The sequence below is a fragment of the Cygnus atratus genome, chromosome 5, assembly GCF_013377495.2.
Source record: "Cygnus atratus isolate AKBS03 ecotype Queensland, Australia chromosome 5, CAtr_DNAZoo_HiC_assembly, whole genome shotgun sequence".
NCBI classification, from domain to species: Eukaryota; Metazoa; Chordata; class Aves; order Anseriformes; family Anatidae; genus Cygnus; species Cygnus atratus.
In genome coordinates, this window is record NC_066366.1 from 42,007,433 (window position 1) to 42,022,276 (window position 14,844).

At 46.9% G+C, this 14,844-nt stretch overlaps 1 protein-coding gene across 3 annotated transcripts in view; it reads left to right on the forward strand.

The window, feature by feature from the left end:
• IFT43 (intraflagellar transport 43) overlaps positions 1-14,625 on the forward strand; it is a 48,452-nt gene extending 33,827 nt beyond the window's left edge. For 2 of the 3 annotated variants that reach the window (XM_035539412.2, XM_035539409.2), the window contains 4 exons: positions 8,683-8,755; positions 10,191-10,266; positions 10,607-10,669; positions 11,459-11,709. In XM_035539412.2, coding sequence (XP_035395305.1) covers positions 8,683-8,755; positions 10,191-10,266; positions 10,607-10,669; positions 11,459-11,569 — 323 coding nt within the window. In that variant the 3' untranslated portion in view covers positions 11,570-11,709. Of the gene's footprint in view, positions 1-8,682; positions 8,756-10,190; positions 10,267-10,606; positions 10,670-11,458; positions 11,710-12,574 lie in introns of those variants that run through there. The other variant, XM_035539410.2, reaches the window with a different exon arrangement.
• The last annotated feature ends 219 nt before the right edge of the window (positions 14,626-14,844 follow it).

Below are 14,844 nucleotides of genomic sequence, written 5' to 3' on the forward strand. Positions count from 1 at the left end.
CATCTTCCTGGGGAGTGACATCTGCCTGTCAGGTGGGAGGCAGCCCTCACGGGATATCTGGCACTTGGAATAAATAGAGCCATAAAATACCAAACACCTCATGAACTGCATGCAGATATGCACCAATGATGAAATTGCTCCAAACAGAGCTGAGAGTAAGAGCATGGTGTGGGTTATTGCTGCCTGCATCATTCCTGACAAAGTTTGCTGGTTGCTTCCCCGGAGAGCTGCTGTTTTTACAGAATGCACAAAGTGCTGGTGGATTCCAGGGACTGTGACTGCAAGGAGTTTGTGACGGAGAAAGCAGCTCTACTGGCCAAGCATTAGGCAGAAGGGTAAGAGGAACGGCAGGAACTGTCAGGGAGATGGTGAGTGGGAGCTTCAGAGGCTCAGGAGACAGCACTGGGAACAGTTTGAGCAGAGCTAAATGGACTCAAAGCACTGTGCATCAGTGCAATGGAGACCGAGAGGAAAGCAAGATGTTTGGGACGTTGTGTGAGTGGGCTGAGAGGAGCCTGGGGCAGGGTGACAGAAACTGCTGAGTTTCTTGGATTCTGCACTGTGACTCTGTGTGTGGCGCTGTCAGCACACCGGCTGCTCCCCTTGGCTGCTCCCTTACAGCACTGCCCTGAATCTCTGTGCAAGGGCAGTGAAGGGCAAACTCAGACCAACCTGAAGGTTTCCCCTCTGCTGCTGGTCCAGGCCAGCCTGAACTCCTCCAGGGACTGCTGACAACATTGGGATCTAGAGCCTCTGGTGTTCGAGGAAGTCTCTGCCTTGGCAGGCACAGTGGATGGGGTGGAGCAGATAACATATCCCAAGGGATGTGGCTGAAGTGCTGTTTGGAGTGGCTCACCACTTGTCAGGGGGCAGTGGGCAGTTTAATTGCAAGGAAGCAAGCACAGCTTGTTTGGGGCTGATAAAGATGGTCTGGGTGAACATCTTCCACCACTAAATTCTGCGACATGGTAGATACAGAGCCATATTGGTCCTGTGATTGCTGAGTCCATAAGTGTAGTTGACGGACTAGGTTTACCTAAAACACCCTTTAAGAAAAAGCTCTTGAAAGATGATTACAGAATTGAGACACCATCATTTAAAACTGCCTAAGGCAAACTTCTTTGAAAATTGCAGCAGTGGAGGGACAGAGAGAGAACCGCGTAGCCCTTGATTGTAGTGTCGTTCCCTCAGGACCCGTTCCCCCTCCCCCTTAGTTTCTCATCTGATATGAGAGAGAGCAGCAGTAAGATTCCTCATCTGTCTTATGAAAATCTGATTCTGAGTGGCTCTGATCAAACCCAGCTGGCTGTCAGCAGCGGTGGCCTTGTGTGGAGGGAGGGAGGCTTCTGAGGAGTTGCTGGATGTGGAAATGTCATGGGTGCTGCCGATCAAAGAGGCATTTTTTAATAAATATATATAAGAAAAAATAAAAAAAAAACTAAGGATTTAGCATAAAAGAAATGTAGTTTGTCTTGTTTTTCCAGCGTTACATGAAGAGGATGAAATAGAATCAGATACTCCTGAACGTACTTCCACGGGAGCATTTGAGAAGGTTCTTTCTCTGCCACACTAATGCTCTAACACAAAATCACTCATCTCCAGTGTTATTGGGGAGGCTTTTGTGCTCCTGAGTTCACCAGACCCTCCCTTGGTACCTCATGCCTTCTCATCTGCTGCCCCACCACCTCCTAAGTGTGTTCCAGCGGGGGAATACTGCAAAGGAGCTGGGAACAGCTTTGAAAAGAGGAAAGCAGATGTTACTGGAAAGGAGGGCAGGGACAGTACTCTGTCAGTGGGCTGTTGGTAAGGCTAGGAGGTGTCTGGCCACTGCAGATAACCTCAGGAATATGTTGGACTCTGGGTCCTGAGCCTGGCCTCCACTCTGTCTGTCCTATGTGGCTGGTGAAAAACCCGTGCATTAAGAGGTTCCTCGTCTTTTAAAGCTGCCAGTGCCTGGTCTTCTTGCACAATACAGCACAGGCTACTGCCTGTTGAAGCCCAGCACAGAGCTCAGGGACTCATCTGCCACGGCTCCTTGGTTTGCATTGCAGCGAACCATTCCTCGGTTTGCTCCTGGCATTGCAGCAGTGTATCTCTGCATCTCTCTTCATGCTTCCCAGGGGCTGAAACCGAGCAGAGGCTTTGTGGTGGTAGCAAATGTGCCTGAAACCTGTCCCAGCAAAGTGTCACATGAGGCAGAAGTCATACTATGCTGAGCAGCCTGAGAAAGCAAGGTGCTTTATCAAAGCAAGTCGGATGTCTCAGTGAACCACCCGACCTCCCAGGCAGTCCTCCATCTAGCTAGCAATATCCTCAGAGCGTTGTGGCTGAATTAAAAATGATTTTGTCTGATGCCTCTGTAAGGCAAGGCTGGAGGGTCATCACTGCATCTACTGCATGACCCACATACGTCCTGTGAATCCCCTGACAACTGCCCACTGGGTGACTTTTCCCTTCAGCTGCCTAGGTTGTGCTGTTACCGTTCTCTTCTCAAAAGGGTGTTTTGGGGCATGGGACAGTCAGGTTATCCTCTGCTTGTCTCAGCTTTTAAGGCAGTGCCGTGGCAGCTGTGGTACCGCCTGCTTTTTTACCCTGCTGTTTTCATCTCCCTGCTGGCTGATCAGGCACGTACACCATTCAGTATCAGCTCGCTGCTAGGGCAGTTTCGATCAGGGAAAGGTATCCCTATGAAATTAATGTCCCAGCGTCCAAAGATGTATTCTTTATCCTCTCCATTTGCCTGCTGCTCTCTTGAGAAAGCTTCCAAGAGGCTTCAAGCTTGTTTGTGTGTTCAGCAGAAGCTGTATGTGTCCCTTGTTCCTTATGTTTTTTTTGAAGATTTTTTTTGCCTGTTGCTTTCCACTTTTTTCTTTAAAAAAATCCTTTTTTTTTTTTAAATTCTCCATTTTTCCACTTAGAGAGAAAAATTATTTATTGCATTGAGATGCGCTAATTAAAGCCATTTTCTGGTATTTGGTTACTGAAGTGTTTGATGTCTCTCTGACAAGACCATGAAATGCACGGAGTGTCCACAGGGACAGAATTTGCTGAACACGGTGCTTTGTAAATGAGGGGACACAGTGTCGCAGCAGCTCATGAATATGAAACGCCCATGATGCTACCTCAGTGGACTTGAGAACACAGATGAATCCTGTCATGTGCTAAATGAGACCAATTTCTTTCACTTAACTTCATCTTCAATCAGACCTTCTTCCATTTGCCTGTTTAAAATTCCCCAAACGTGATGCAGAAGGTAACAGCGTTCAGTAAAACAAAGTTTTGCAGCAGCAGAGATATTGTAATTATCTCGTTTTTACATTTTAGGAGCAAGTAACTTAAACTATAGTTTCATTCTCATGCCTGCTTAGCGGCAGGGGACTGCCAGCTCCAGAAGCCGCTGCCCTTTTTGTTCTCTGGAGGTGGCAATGTGCAGACAGAGAGGACAGCTCAGTCCCCGCTGCAGGAATGCCTGCTCTGAGCTGGCCTCTGGAAGACTCACACGGCTGGAAGAAGTGGATCAGACGAAGTGCGATGGAGGCATTCTTTTGGAGGTATTTTGAGGTGTGTCAGGGTTTTGGCTCAGGTGACTCTTAAAGCAGCTCGGTGAGCAAGTAAGTGGCAGCCACACAGCTGAATAACTGCAGGCCTGACCCGGGACATGCTTTTTACACCGATTTATTGCCTGACCTTGAACAGATTCCGTCTGTCCCCACTTTGTCTCTAACAAAGAATTCGGTTCTGTGGGGCTAGGACCAGATCTTACCGTGAGCTTGCAGCACTTTGAGGGACCCAGCCTGCAGGTGTTGCTACTAAACCAAAAATCAGCTCGACCTGGGAGGGGAAGTGCAACTCCACAACCTGCAGGAGCAACTGGGCTGTAGGGTGGTACAGGCTCTTCCTTCTCCTGCTCATCACTTTCTGCCGTTGTTGTCCTCAGCTGTCAGTAAGTCGTTTGCTAAGGGGCAAAAAGGTGATGGTGTTGGCACTGCATGCGCTCTAGCGTGAACACACAGAGCCCTGCTTTGTGTGTGACTTTAAAAACGGCTATTCCTTGTTTATTGTTTCGCTACCCATTTGCAGCGTGGATCACCCTCACTTTTTCCCCTCCATCTTTTCCTCCTTCCATTTGTATACTTCTGCCTTATGCTATTAATGTCTTGCCATAACTTAGCCATGAAGTTTTTGGGTAAGATCTACCTCAGTCTAGCTATTGTAATAAAAATACTACTTTTTAATTATACCCTGGGATTTGGATGTTTGGAGACAGTATATTACAGCTCCCCTGTTAGCCAATAATTGGTCCTGGTGTCTCCTACCCCACCATAACTCTTTGTGGATGCACTGATTTTGGTTTCATTTCTTGACAGTTTACTCTTGTTCAACATCATCTAGGGGACAGAGGGGAGTCTGCAATGGTCATCCAGCATTTGGTGCTCAGTATTTTACATCTCTACCATGAGCTGTTTCTGAAGCTAATATCTTGTTTATTTTTGGGCTGAGAAATCTGTGGGGGAAGGCTTTGTTGTATTGTGTTCCCAGTCATTTTGAGCAATAAGGAGAAGCCTCATCCATTTCTCTCTAAGGTCACTGTACACACTGTTACCCCCTCCACCTTCTATTGCATACGCATCTCTTCTGCTTCTAAAGCACTACCTGGCAGGTGTGCCCACCAGTTCTCCCCTCCCTTCAACTAAAATGAAATTAGGATACTCAGGGGGAGTTGAGTGCTATTTTTAGGAGCATTCTCTCTGTTATCTGCCATATGAAATGGGGATTCACAGTTCTGTCTGGGGAAGACCGTCTGAGGGAGGCTGCGTAGGAAGAAGCATTCCCCTATAGCACAGGGCTCATAGGCCAGCTGGAAAACCAAGGTCAGTAATGTGGCTTGTACCCAGTTTGTTTCCCTATTTTAAATTCTTTACTAGTAACTCAAGTTTTATTTTAATGTTTCTTACTATTATTATCATATCAGTTTGTTCTGATTTCAAAGTCTGCAGGAAAGAATGTGAAAGTGAGAGAAGAAAAGCTGGAGCTGTAAGATTTTCATGTGGTTTCTGAGATTTGCCTACAGTTTTGATAAAAAGTAGTTGTTCAAAAATGATATGGAGTCTTCTCTCTTCTCCAAATGCAGCCAAATTATGCAGAAAGAAAAAGGAAAAATAAAAGCCTAAGCTAGTCTGCAGAGAATCACCTTTCCTTTCCAGGTTTTGAAGCTATCCCTTCTTTTCATGTTCAGAACACTTCATTTTCATAATGCCCGGGCCGTTTGTTCACTTGCTTGCAGAGACATGGTAGCTGTGAAGGTGTTCCCTTTTGCACACAGGCAGCTCCTTAACATGTAGGTATGTTGTCGAATCACTTCTAAAGCTTACGTACATGGAGACTGAATCCAGGCACAGGAGTCTGGCAGTAAATTGTGTGGTAAGATTCTACAGCAGAAACACAGGCGTGTCAGTGTTCTGGAGAATGAGCTGAAAGCCACACACTCAACAGGAGGGAAAACAGTGGGTCACAGGGCAAATTACACAGAATGGGAGCTTGTAACGGGCCTTGTTTTTGGAAAAAGCTAGAACCTTTCCCAGCTGTATGCATGCTGCACTGCAAGACTGGGAGAACATGGTCCCGTGAACATTTCTGCAGGTACTACTATCACATGTAAGTAGTCTCACTACGCCTAATGGGAATATTAAAATAAAGAGTATGCCTATATTCTTGCAGCACTGTAGCCCATGTGGTACAGTTGACATAGTGCCATGACTTGAATGCGTTACCAGAAAAAGTTTACTGGAAAAAAGAAAAAAGAAAAGAGATGTAAACCCTTAGAAGAGTAACAAGAGTGATTAGGGGGCTGGAGACCAACTGAGGGGGAATGTTGTCTACTTGCTAATAAAGTGAGAAAGGAGACACTTTGCAAACTGTAAGGAGAGAGAAAGGAGAGGGAGGTGTGGCAGAGGGAAGGGGAAGTTATGAGTAACAAGTAAAATTAAGACCCAGATATTTCAGGCCTGATTTGCTATTGATAGCAGTTAGCTTAGGGAGCTGATATTTTCTTACAATTTGCTGTGTTTTTGTTCTGTTTCCTGTCAGTCTCTGACAGTCCTAAAGGGCATTGCCTCAGCCTAGAAATGGACAAAATCGCCTGCACTTTGCAGTAAGAACAATCGTGCAGTTGCCTTTGTTGGAGGGGCTGGAAGGAGCCCCCAGAGCATTTCTACTTTTTCTGTCTGTAGTATTTTCAAAGAGTCTATAAAACATTGGAGCCTTGAATTTCTTTTGGAAAGAATTTCTATGTGATTGCCTGCATTTTGGTAATACAGAGTAGAGGATACTGGGCAAAGAGTTTGGGAATCTCTCCATGGAATTCAGTGGCAATGAGATAAAGTCAGCACTGGCACATGCAGGACTCTTCAGGAACCTGCAAAAATGGAGGGTGCATCACTGATCAGAATACTAACTTTACAGTTTTCTCTAGTTCAAAAAGAGATCAATAAAAGGAAAAAACAGGAAGAAGGGACCCCAAAAAGAGCACTGAGTGAAGAAATTCAGTTTGCTGTGAATACCTTCCACAGCTGTGCTGCCAAAAGAGGATAAGGATCTGACCCTCTCCTTTTACAGGAAATGCTGCCCAGTGGCTGAGGGTAGCTCTGCTCCCAGGTAGCTCTTCATTTACTTTTGTTTGCTGAGCAGCCTTCACAGTCTCCCGATGAAAGGGGTGAAATAGATCTGGAGAGATTAGGCTGTTTCTCACTCCCATGCTCGTTTGCCTGCCCCTAGCAGGGCATATAGGCATAGTGCTTGCTTCCTTCCCTTGGGCCAGCCTCACTGGTCTGCACCCTCCTTGGTCTTTATTGCTTATATACAGGGACTTTCTCCCACATTATCTCTGAGCAGCTTCTTCCACAGGTCAGTCTCTCAGACAATGGAGATACTTTCATCCTGTAATTGCATTTTGTTACAAATTTTACCCTGAGCTGGGAGCCCTTGCAGGAAAGAGCTGGTGGGACAGCAGCTTCTGCTGGGTATGTCCCTACATGCAGAGGGGGGCAGACCTATTGCAAAGGCACAGGGACACGCTGGCAAGGCATTTCTTGCATGTACCATCTAAGGGACAGCCTGCGGGCCTGTTGCTGCAGTTTTCCTTTAAACGTCTTTGGGAAGTTCGCCGTAGCCAGAAAGCCGCTTTGCAGGCACCTGTTCCTCGGGTGGCTGGGGAGCTCGAAGGCACAGCTCTGCTGAGATCGTCCAAGCTGTCACCGTCGTTCGCCTCGGCCTGGCTCTCGCCGCAGCCGCTGTCCCGCTCAGCCCCTCCACCAGGCAGCCAATTAGTGAGAAATCCCACTGTGTGGCCGGCGCCGAACGGCCGCCGCGACGAAGCCCAGGCTGACCCGTGCCCCGTGCAGCTGGGCCACGGCTGCCTCCCACCCCGGTGGCCAACGAGCCTGGGGGATGAAGAGGGGACGGCAGGCAGGAGAGGGCAGCTGAGAGCCTGCGGAGCTCTGACAGGCGGCCGGACAAGGGGCTCTTCAGCGAGACCCTGCCCAGAGCGCCACAGGTGGGGACGTCTCTCCAGCTCCTGAATATTCATCTCAGCCTGGGCTGCAGAACTGGGCAAAGTCAGGCCCAGCCGCCTGCTGTGGCCTGGCAGTAACACGGCCCCACGCTGCTGGCAGCGGCAGGAGCAGCCTGCCTGCCCCAGTGCTGGAGAGGCCAGCTTTGTCCCCACCGTGTGTGAGGGAAACCTCTTCCCAGAGCTGACCACCAGCATCTCCACGGTCTGAGTGCTCAGGGACCATGGAGAACTTTAGTAGCCTTCAGTCTTGAAAGGAGCTCTGCGCTGGCGTATTCTGTCCTTTGCTCCTCCAGTTACTTTCCTTTTTCTTCCTCTCTCCTTTTTTGCCCTCTCTATCTCCAAATGTTTACAGGAGAGACCAAAAAGCTTCCAGTGTTCCCTGAGCCTTGCTCTTTTAGCAGGATTCACTGTGCACCCAGTTTTTCCTGCTCTCCATCCTTCTTTTGTTTCTAGCATCCTTTTTTGGTGGAGCAGACATAGTCCTCATGCTGGGAATATCTAGTGACCTTTATCAGCTATTCCCGATTCACACTGGAAAAAAATAAAAGATTTATGACATTACAACTCGGTGAATCTTCCCTAGGCTTTGTATCAGCTGGACCACCAGCACTTCCTTCCTCAATTATCATGAAGATCACAGGTCTCTGCACAGTCTGAGTCCCAGCCAGCATCTCCTTCAACATGCAGGTTCACATGGCTTCTCCCAGTTTCTGTCTCACGTCTCATTTCTAACTGATTCTAGGAAACTGGTGGCTGAGCTGAGCAAACAATAATGCATCTCATAGGAGGCAAGTTATTGCCAGTCTTAGGATGATGGCAGGTAGGCAGCCAGCTTTTTCAGCTTCAAGGTTGTCTTCAAATTCAGTCCATGGCTATTGAGTTCTACCCCGCCTGAATCTGCTTCTCTTGTCAGATTTCTTTTGACTCCAAGCATTTATTACCTTCTTTTAATATTAAACGGTATATTTTTAATCATTGCTAAATAACTGCCTCATGTTTTCCTCTAATAAGAGACAGGCTGTTTCATATCTGTGAAGCAAGGGAGCCTTTGTCTCAAGTGAGAGGAGAGCACAACACTTCCCACTTACAGCTGCTGCTTTCTCTTGTTGCAGACATTCCTGTGATCCCTGACTTGGAGGAAGTCCAGGAGGAAGATCTGGCCATGCAAGTGGCAGCTCCCCCCAGGTAAAAGCACTGCCAGGTGCTCTGGAGGCTCTCATCTGCAGTGCGAAATGGCTGGTGAAATTAAACTCCATTTTATCTCATGTGCTGTGGGTGTCGGTGGCAGTGCCATTCAGCAGCAATTGATGCTGTGTGTTGTGGCAGTGGGGCTCCAGGCTGAACAGGGGAAACTTGTTTCCTACTACACAGAGATAGAAATTACTGCATGTTCTCTCTCTATATACAAAAAAAATACATTAGATCAACACATTTGATATTGCAAAATCTAACAGAAAAGTTATGAGTTGCTTGATTTAAGGTTGCATGTGTAACAAATGCCTCTGGTACACACGTATTTTCACGAACATTTTGTTTACACACTGTTTTGCCCTCCACAGGATATCCTTCTCACTCAAGTGCCTGGTTAATTTGCAAAGTGCAATCCTGTTTGAAGGTGTTATCACAGTAGTCTTGGGATTAGCTCTTAGGAGACCAGTCAGTTTAAAAAAAAAAAAAAAAAAAAAGAAAGTTTGGGGTCTTTTATCTTAAAAGTATCAGGAAATTCTTCTTTCTCCTATTGGGCCTATGGCCAAGATCATGGCCTAGGATTTCTGTTGAGCTTTGTCTGGAGAGGTGGATGTCTTACTCCTGACCACAGATGCCTCTCTTACAAGTGTGGAGTGGGTATTGTAATTAAATAGCTGTTAATATAATTAAATGACACTTTACAGTAGTGAATCAAAAATGACTTTTTCTCTCACCAGAGTTCATTTATTTGTTTTCTCTCTTTTGGATAATCCCATCTGTTCTTCCTGTATCCATAGTCACTCTGCAATAGAGGACAAGTAATTTTCACAGGCAAACATAAGCAGAAGATAAATTAATACAGGTCTTCTCAGCATTGCATAACCTGCAAAGGGAAGCATGGCATGCCAGTATATTGCTTTCCTACCCCCTGACTGTCTTTGGAGCCTGCATTTTAAGAAATTGTATATGATAGCTGTTACTCAGCTCAGACATGGAAATTTCGAAGTCCCTACTGTTCTATAGCTTGTATGGCGAGGCTTTTAGGAAATGCTTTACTTCCCAGCTTTGAGAGTCATTTTGGCTGTTTTGTGCTGAGTATGCATATTTGAATGTTCACTACCTTTCTATTTTCTTTCTGGCCCTTTCATCTAGTTTGTGGATTTTCTCTCTGGCATGCCAGCTTCTCCAAAGAAGTCCTTGGTTGCTCCACGTCCTGTTTTTATGCACGTGTACAACCCAGCACACAGATTTGTCAATGACTGTTTGTTTGCTGAATGAGATGTGCTTCTGTCTGTGGACACCGACCTCAAGTGTCCATGTTGGGTGATGAATTTGAGATGGGTGTCCCCAGGACTCCTGTTCAAGCCACCATTCTCCTCAGATGTGATTCCACACTTACCCAGGCTTGTGTTTTGCCTATATCTGGTTGCAGTGTGCAGGTGAACCGAGTGATGACCTACCATGACCTGGACAAAGATCTTATGAAGTTTGCTGCCTTTCAGACTCTGGTAAGTGGTTGTTGCTGTGGGGTGACCAGTGCAACTCCCTCTCCTTCAGTTCCCCTTCATCCTCGACAGTGATACTCAGCTGCATAAAATACACAGCCAATGATCCAAACACCTTCTGGTCTGCCTGCAAGTCTTTTCCTCTTAGTTTCTTAGTGTCTGCAGACAGTGTGGATATAGTATCTGTTGCTTGTATGAGGTACCTTGTATGAGGTGCTGTTCTAGATAAGGCTTATATAACTTATGGGGCAAAATATTGTGTCTGTATCTCTAGCAACACCATCTCTGGTGAAATGATGCTTTCTCTGTGTCTGTAAAGCTATGACTGTGTGTGTTTTCATAGGATGGCGAGGTTGACCTGAAGCTTCTCACCAAAGTTTTGGCTCCAGAACATGAACTACGAGAGGTGAGACTTTTCTGGAAACACCAGTAAGATAAAAGCTTCTTATATGTCTCAGGTTGTACTCTGAAGTTAGTTTTTTTTTTTGGTGCGATGGAGGAGAGAGATGTGAGGAGGAGCCTGCGAAGAGAAGCTTGTTAAAGCTGATGGAGGTCTGATTTCCCCAGCAGATTATTTTAAAGGTTTATAGGTCTTTTCTCTGTGTGAGATTATGGCATCACTGTGATTTACCTCCTTCAGTCTTAAAGAGGTAGTAAGGAGCATGTGAAGAGCCTGGTACTGCCACAGATCCCCACAGAAACAGTGCTCTGTTGTATAGTCTTGGTAGCCACTGTGCTCTCTAGGTGGTTCTCCAGGGTGGTACAGAAGAACCAGGCAGACGGCATTTAGGGCTGGGGCACAGGGCAGTTTTAAAGCAGGACAGAAGAACCTCAGTACAAATGCACAGGCAGGAGCTCGGGACTTGAAACAAAGGCTTTCTGCAGCCCAGAACTGCAGATGCTTAAGTAGACATGTAAAAGGGTGGAAGATTTCTATGGCTTCTCCTTGTACTCTGCCTGAGAGTATCTAAGCTTAACAATGTCAAAAATGTATCCTTTACTGTATTTGAGAACATGAATCATTCTGTCAGAATCTTTAAATTGTAGCATGGACTCACCTTTCATTCTCACTAGGGTTCCTATCCTAGCCAACAAAATCTTTGCCTTCCATGGCAGGGGCATCATTCAGAGCAAGTCACTAGTTTGGGAGTCGCCAATAACATTACAGCATGTTTAATCTTTTTCCTCTTGGTAGGATGATGTCAGCTGGGATTGGGACCATCTCTTCACAGAGGTATCCTCAGAGCTAGTGACTGAGTGGGAGCTGGGACAGTCTGAGAGAGAGGACCACCTCAGTCTGCCCTAGAGCATTGGCACACCAGACATCTCCTCATACACACATTCACTGTAAATATTTTATCACTTTAATTTTCTATTCATGTGTTTGTATTTGAGAATTAATTTCAGACTGGAAATAAATAGGAGCTTGCTCCATAGGAAAACTGGCTCGGGAGGAGTTTTGGATATTTTATAATGAGACTCTTTGTTCTCCAAAGAGGTGAAGAATTCCAAACACAACAAAATATTTACTTATGAGCAGTCACTTCCACCTCACTGCAGCACCTCTGCAGCTAACTGCAGCAGTCAATCTTTCTTCAACCAAAATTTCAGCCTCTCTGGGGGACCATCTTAAAAAGCCACAGAATGGAGTGTGGTTTTCTGTGACAGCTATCAGAGGAGCTTAGGTTGATACAATTTGTTTGCCTAGGACATCAAGATTATCATCTGCCCACAACAGATGCCACAAGTTGTAAGGATATGTACTTTACATTTCATCCAGCAGCCTCTAGCTATCCCTTGCTAGTTTAACCTTTCCCCTGGGACATCACCTCTGTATTGACTTGAAGGAAACAGCATCACCGATTAAACTGCCACCGCTGCTTCTTCTAGCACCTCTTTTTCCCTTGAGGAATCCCAGCCAAGGGCTGACCAGGCCTCACCTGCTTGGCTTTTGCAATCAGATGAGATCACAGTTTTGAAAGGAGATGGCTCCAGGCAGTAGGTAGCTTGCAAAGAAAATACCGTTTATTCCACACGTGAAAGAACGAAGCCTGCTGCTCTGAAACAGGGTAACTCCCTGGTGTGTGTTTCCTTGGAACCAAGTAACCCACTCTCATTGTCACCTCAAAAAATATCCATTTAGCTGTTAATGCCCTGTCCCCACAGAACCGTGGTCATTATTTGCAGGAAACAGTAATATTACTTCTAAGCCAATGTCCTTCAGAGCCTTGTCCCGCTGGAGGATATTGCTATATACTTCTGGGGGCAGTGCAGGTGCTGGGAGGAAGGCTTATTGTGTTGCTTTTCTTAGCTTGTTTGGTAGGTCGAATGGAGCGCTGCATTCTTATTCTTGCACCGAGAGAGGACAGCTCAGTACTCTGCAACATTTCAGATCAAAGCTGATAGGCCAAAAAAAATCTACCAGCAAGAGAGAAGCGACTGGGTCCCAGTCTGGGGCCACCAAAATAGAAGGATCATCTGTCTCAAGGAGATGCTAAGTTTGGTAAAATCAAGAAATCTCCCCTCTAACTAGAAAATTAGGTGAGAAAGATGCTTTGGGTCCAGTGTGTGGATGATAGTCCTGAAATCTTTCTACGAGCAGAGAAATCTGTTTTGGTATTTATAGAAACTTCCCAGCTGGGCCAGTGTCTCTTTTTCTCTGACACCCATGGCCTGTGGCCAAAGAGAATTTAGGATTCTTCCTACATTCCTGGAAAACAAAACAAAACAAACAAACAAAAACCAAAACACTAAGCTTAGGAAACTAAAGTAGCTTAGTAAATTAGACAAGCCCTACAAGCCTGTGTGAGAGGAAAAGAATGGTAAAGAGAGGGAGAAATGGGATGTAGATTTGTGCAGTTCCTATCTCAAGGATAACAGAGAAAGCAGAGTCTCTCTCCTCTCAGTTAAATGACAGACCATCGAGTGTGAGCTCTCTCCCTTCTACTTGAGCTGAGGCACTAGTCCACACTGATCCTCTAAGCTGCTCGCCTGGTTTCACCATATTCAGTGCAAATCAGCCACTTTTCAGTGAGCACAAAAGCTGAGAGGATGCCCAGGCCAGAGTCACAAGAGTGGGTGAACTACGAATCCAACTCTCTGGCTGTCCAGCCTGAGACTGGGTCTGTGACACGTGGCATATTGTTTGTGGAGTTTTCTTTAGGGACTTGGCGAGGTGGCATTGCTGGCCACTCAGAGCATTAAGAGTGGAAAGCTAAGCAGCATTTAGGACGGCAGCCACTGATGTAGGCTGCACAAATGCTCCAGGCAGGAGTCATGCCAAGCCCATTGCTCCTCCAGCAGCCGTGTGCAGCACCAACCATCCTGCCTCTCTCACCTTCTGCCTCCGAGAGCTGCTCTGAGCTTCCTGGGTGGGCAGAACACCCCTGTGGGGCTGCTGCCCCAGGAGGGAGGGAGGAGAAGTGTAGCTGGGCTGTGCAGCGGTGCTCAGCCCCTTGGAGGCCATGTGGGCGCCTCAGGAATCAAGAGGAAGAGGAAAGCACCCTTTGAAGCAAGAGCAGGAGGGATACGGGACCCCCAGAGATCTTCCTGGTGAGAGGTAGGAGGGTGAGAGGGCGTGGGGAGGGCCATCTGAGGCGGGGGGTGAGCAGGGGGGGCCTGGAGCAAAGGTAGAGGCAAGAGGAGTAAGGAGGGTGGGTGACTGGGAACACAGTTTGTGTAACGTTTGGAGGGGTGTGAGGGCAGAGCAGGTGCTGATGAAGAGGCGGGAGAGAACAGAGCACAAGAGAAGCGTAGTGGGATTTAATGAGCCCTTTGCTGATGAGCTGTGGTGACTTCGTGCTGGAGGAGCTGCTCTAAAGCTGCACAAAATCTCCCAGAGGCGTGTGCCTGGGGCAGAGTCCTGTCAGCCTCCCCCTGCCTCAGGGCCTCGGGGTGGGAGGGAGACAAGAGTGCGTGGGCCAGGCTGTGCCCAGGCTGGGACCTTGGGAGCCCAACACATACCTGGGCAGAGTTTGAGAGCGGGGCCTGAAAAAAACCACAGCCTCATCTGTTTTAAGGGAAAATGAGTGGCTTTGATCATTTAGTCTGACCTGCTATAATACAGGCCATGGCAGAGTCCAGTGAGATGTGGCCGAGCTTTGCCTGCCTTTTAGAAAGACAGGCAGTATAGTTGAAAGTCTTCCCTGGTTCGTTATTCCAGCAGGTAACTGCCCTTGTGATTGAAAATCTGCTTTATTTCTAGACTCAGTTTTTGTTTCATCTTCTGTTCCCTGAGTCTGATTGTGCTTTCACCTTCCCAGTTAAACCATGCTGTCAGGTGTTTCCTACTTGCTCAAGTATTTATGTGCACCGTGATCAAGTTGTCTCTTTAATTTCCTTCAATAAACTTAATAGACTGAGACTTGTTTCCGTGTCTTTTCAATTACTTCCCCAGTTGGAGGAACGGAGGTGAGCTGTCTGGTTCCTCGCCTTTCTCCAGGAAGCCGTTCCCTCTTGCCTTCCTTCCGCAGTTGTGTTTTGGTTGCAGCGCTTGGGAAGTGACGCAGACCGTGCCTTCTCCCCTCTCAGGTCCTGGTGCAGTCAGGGGAGAACCCACTCCTGCTACTCTCCTTGCAGGAA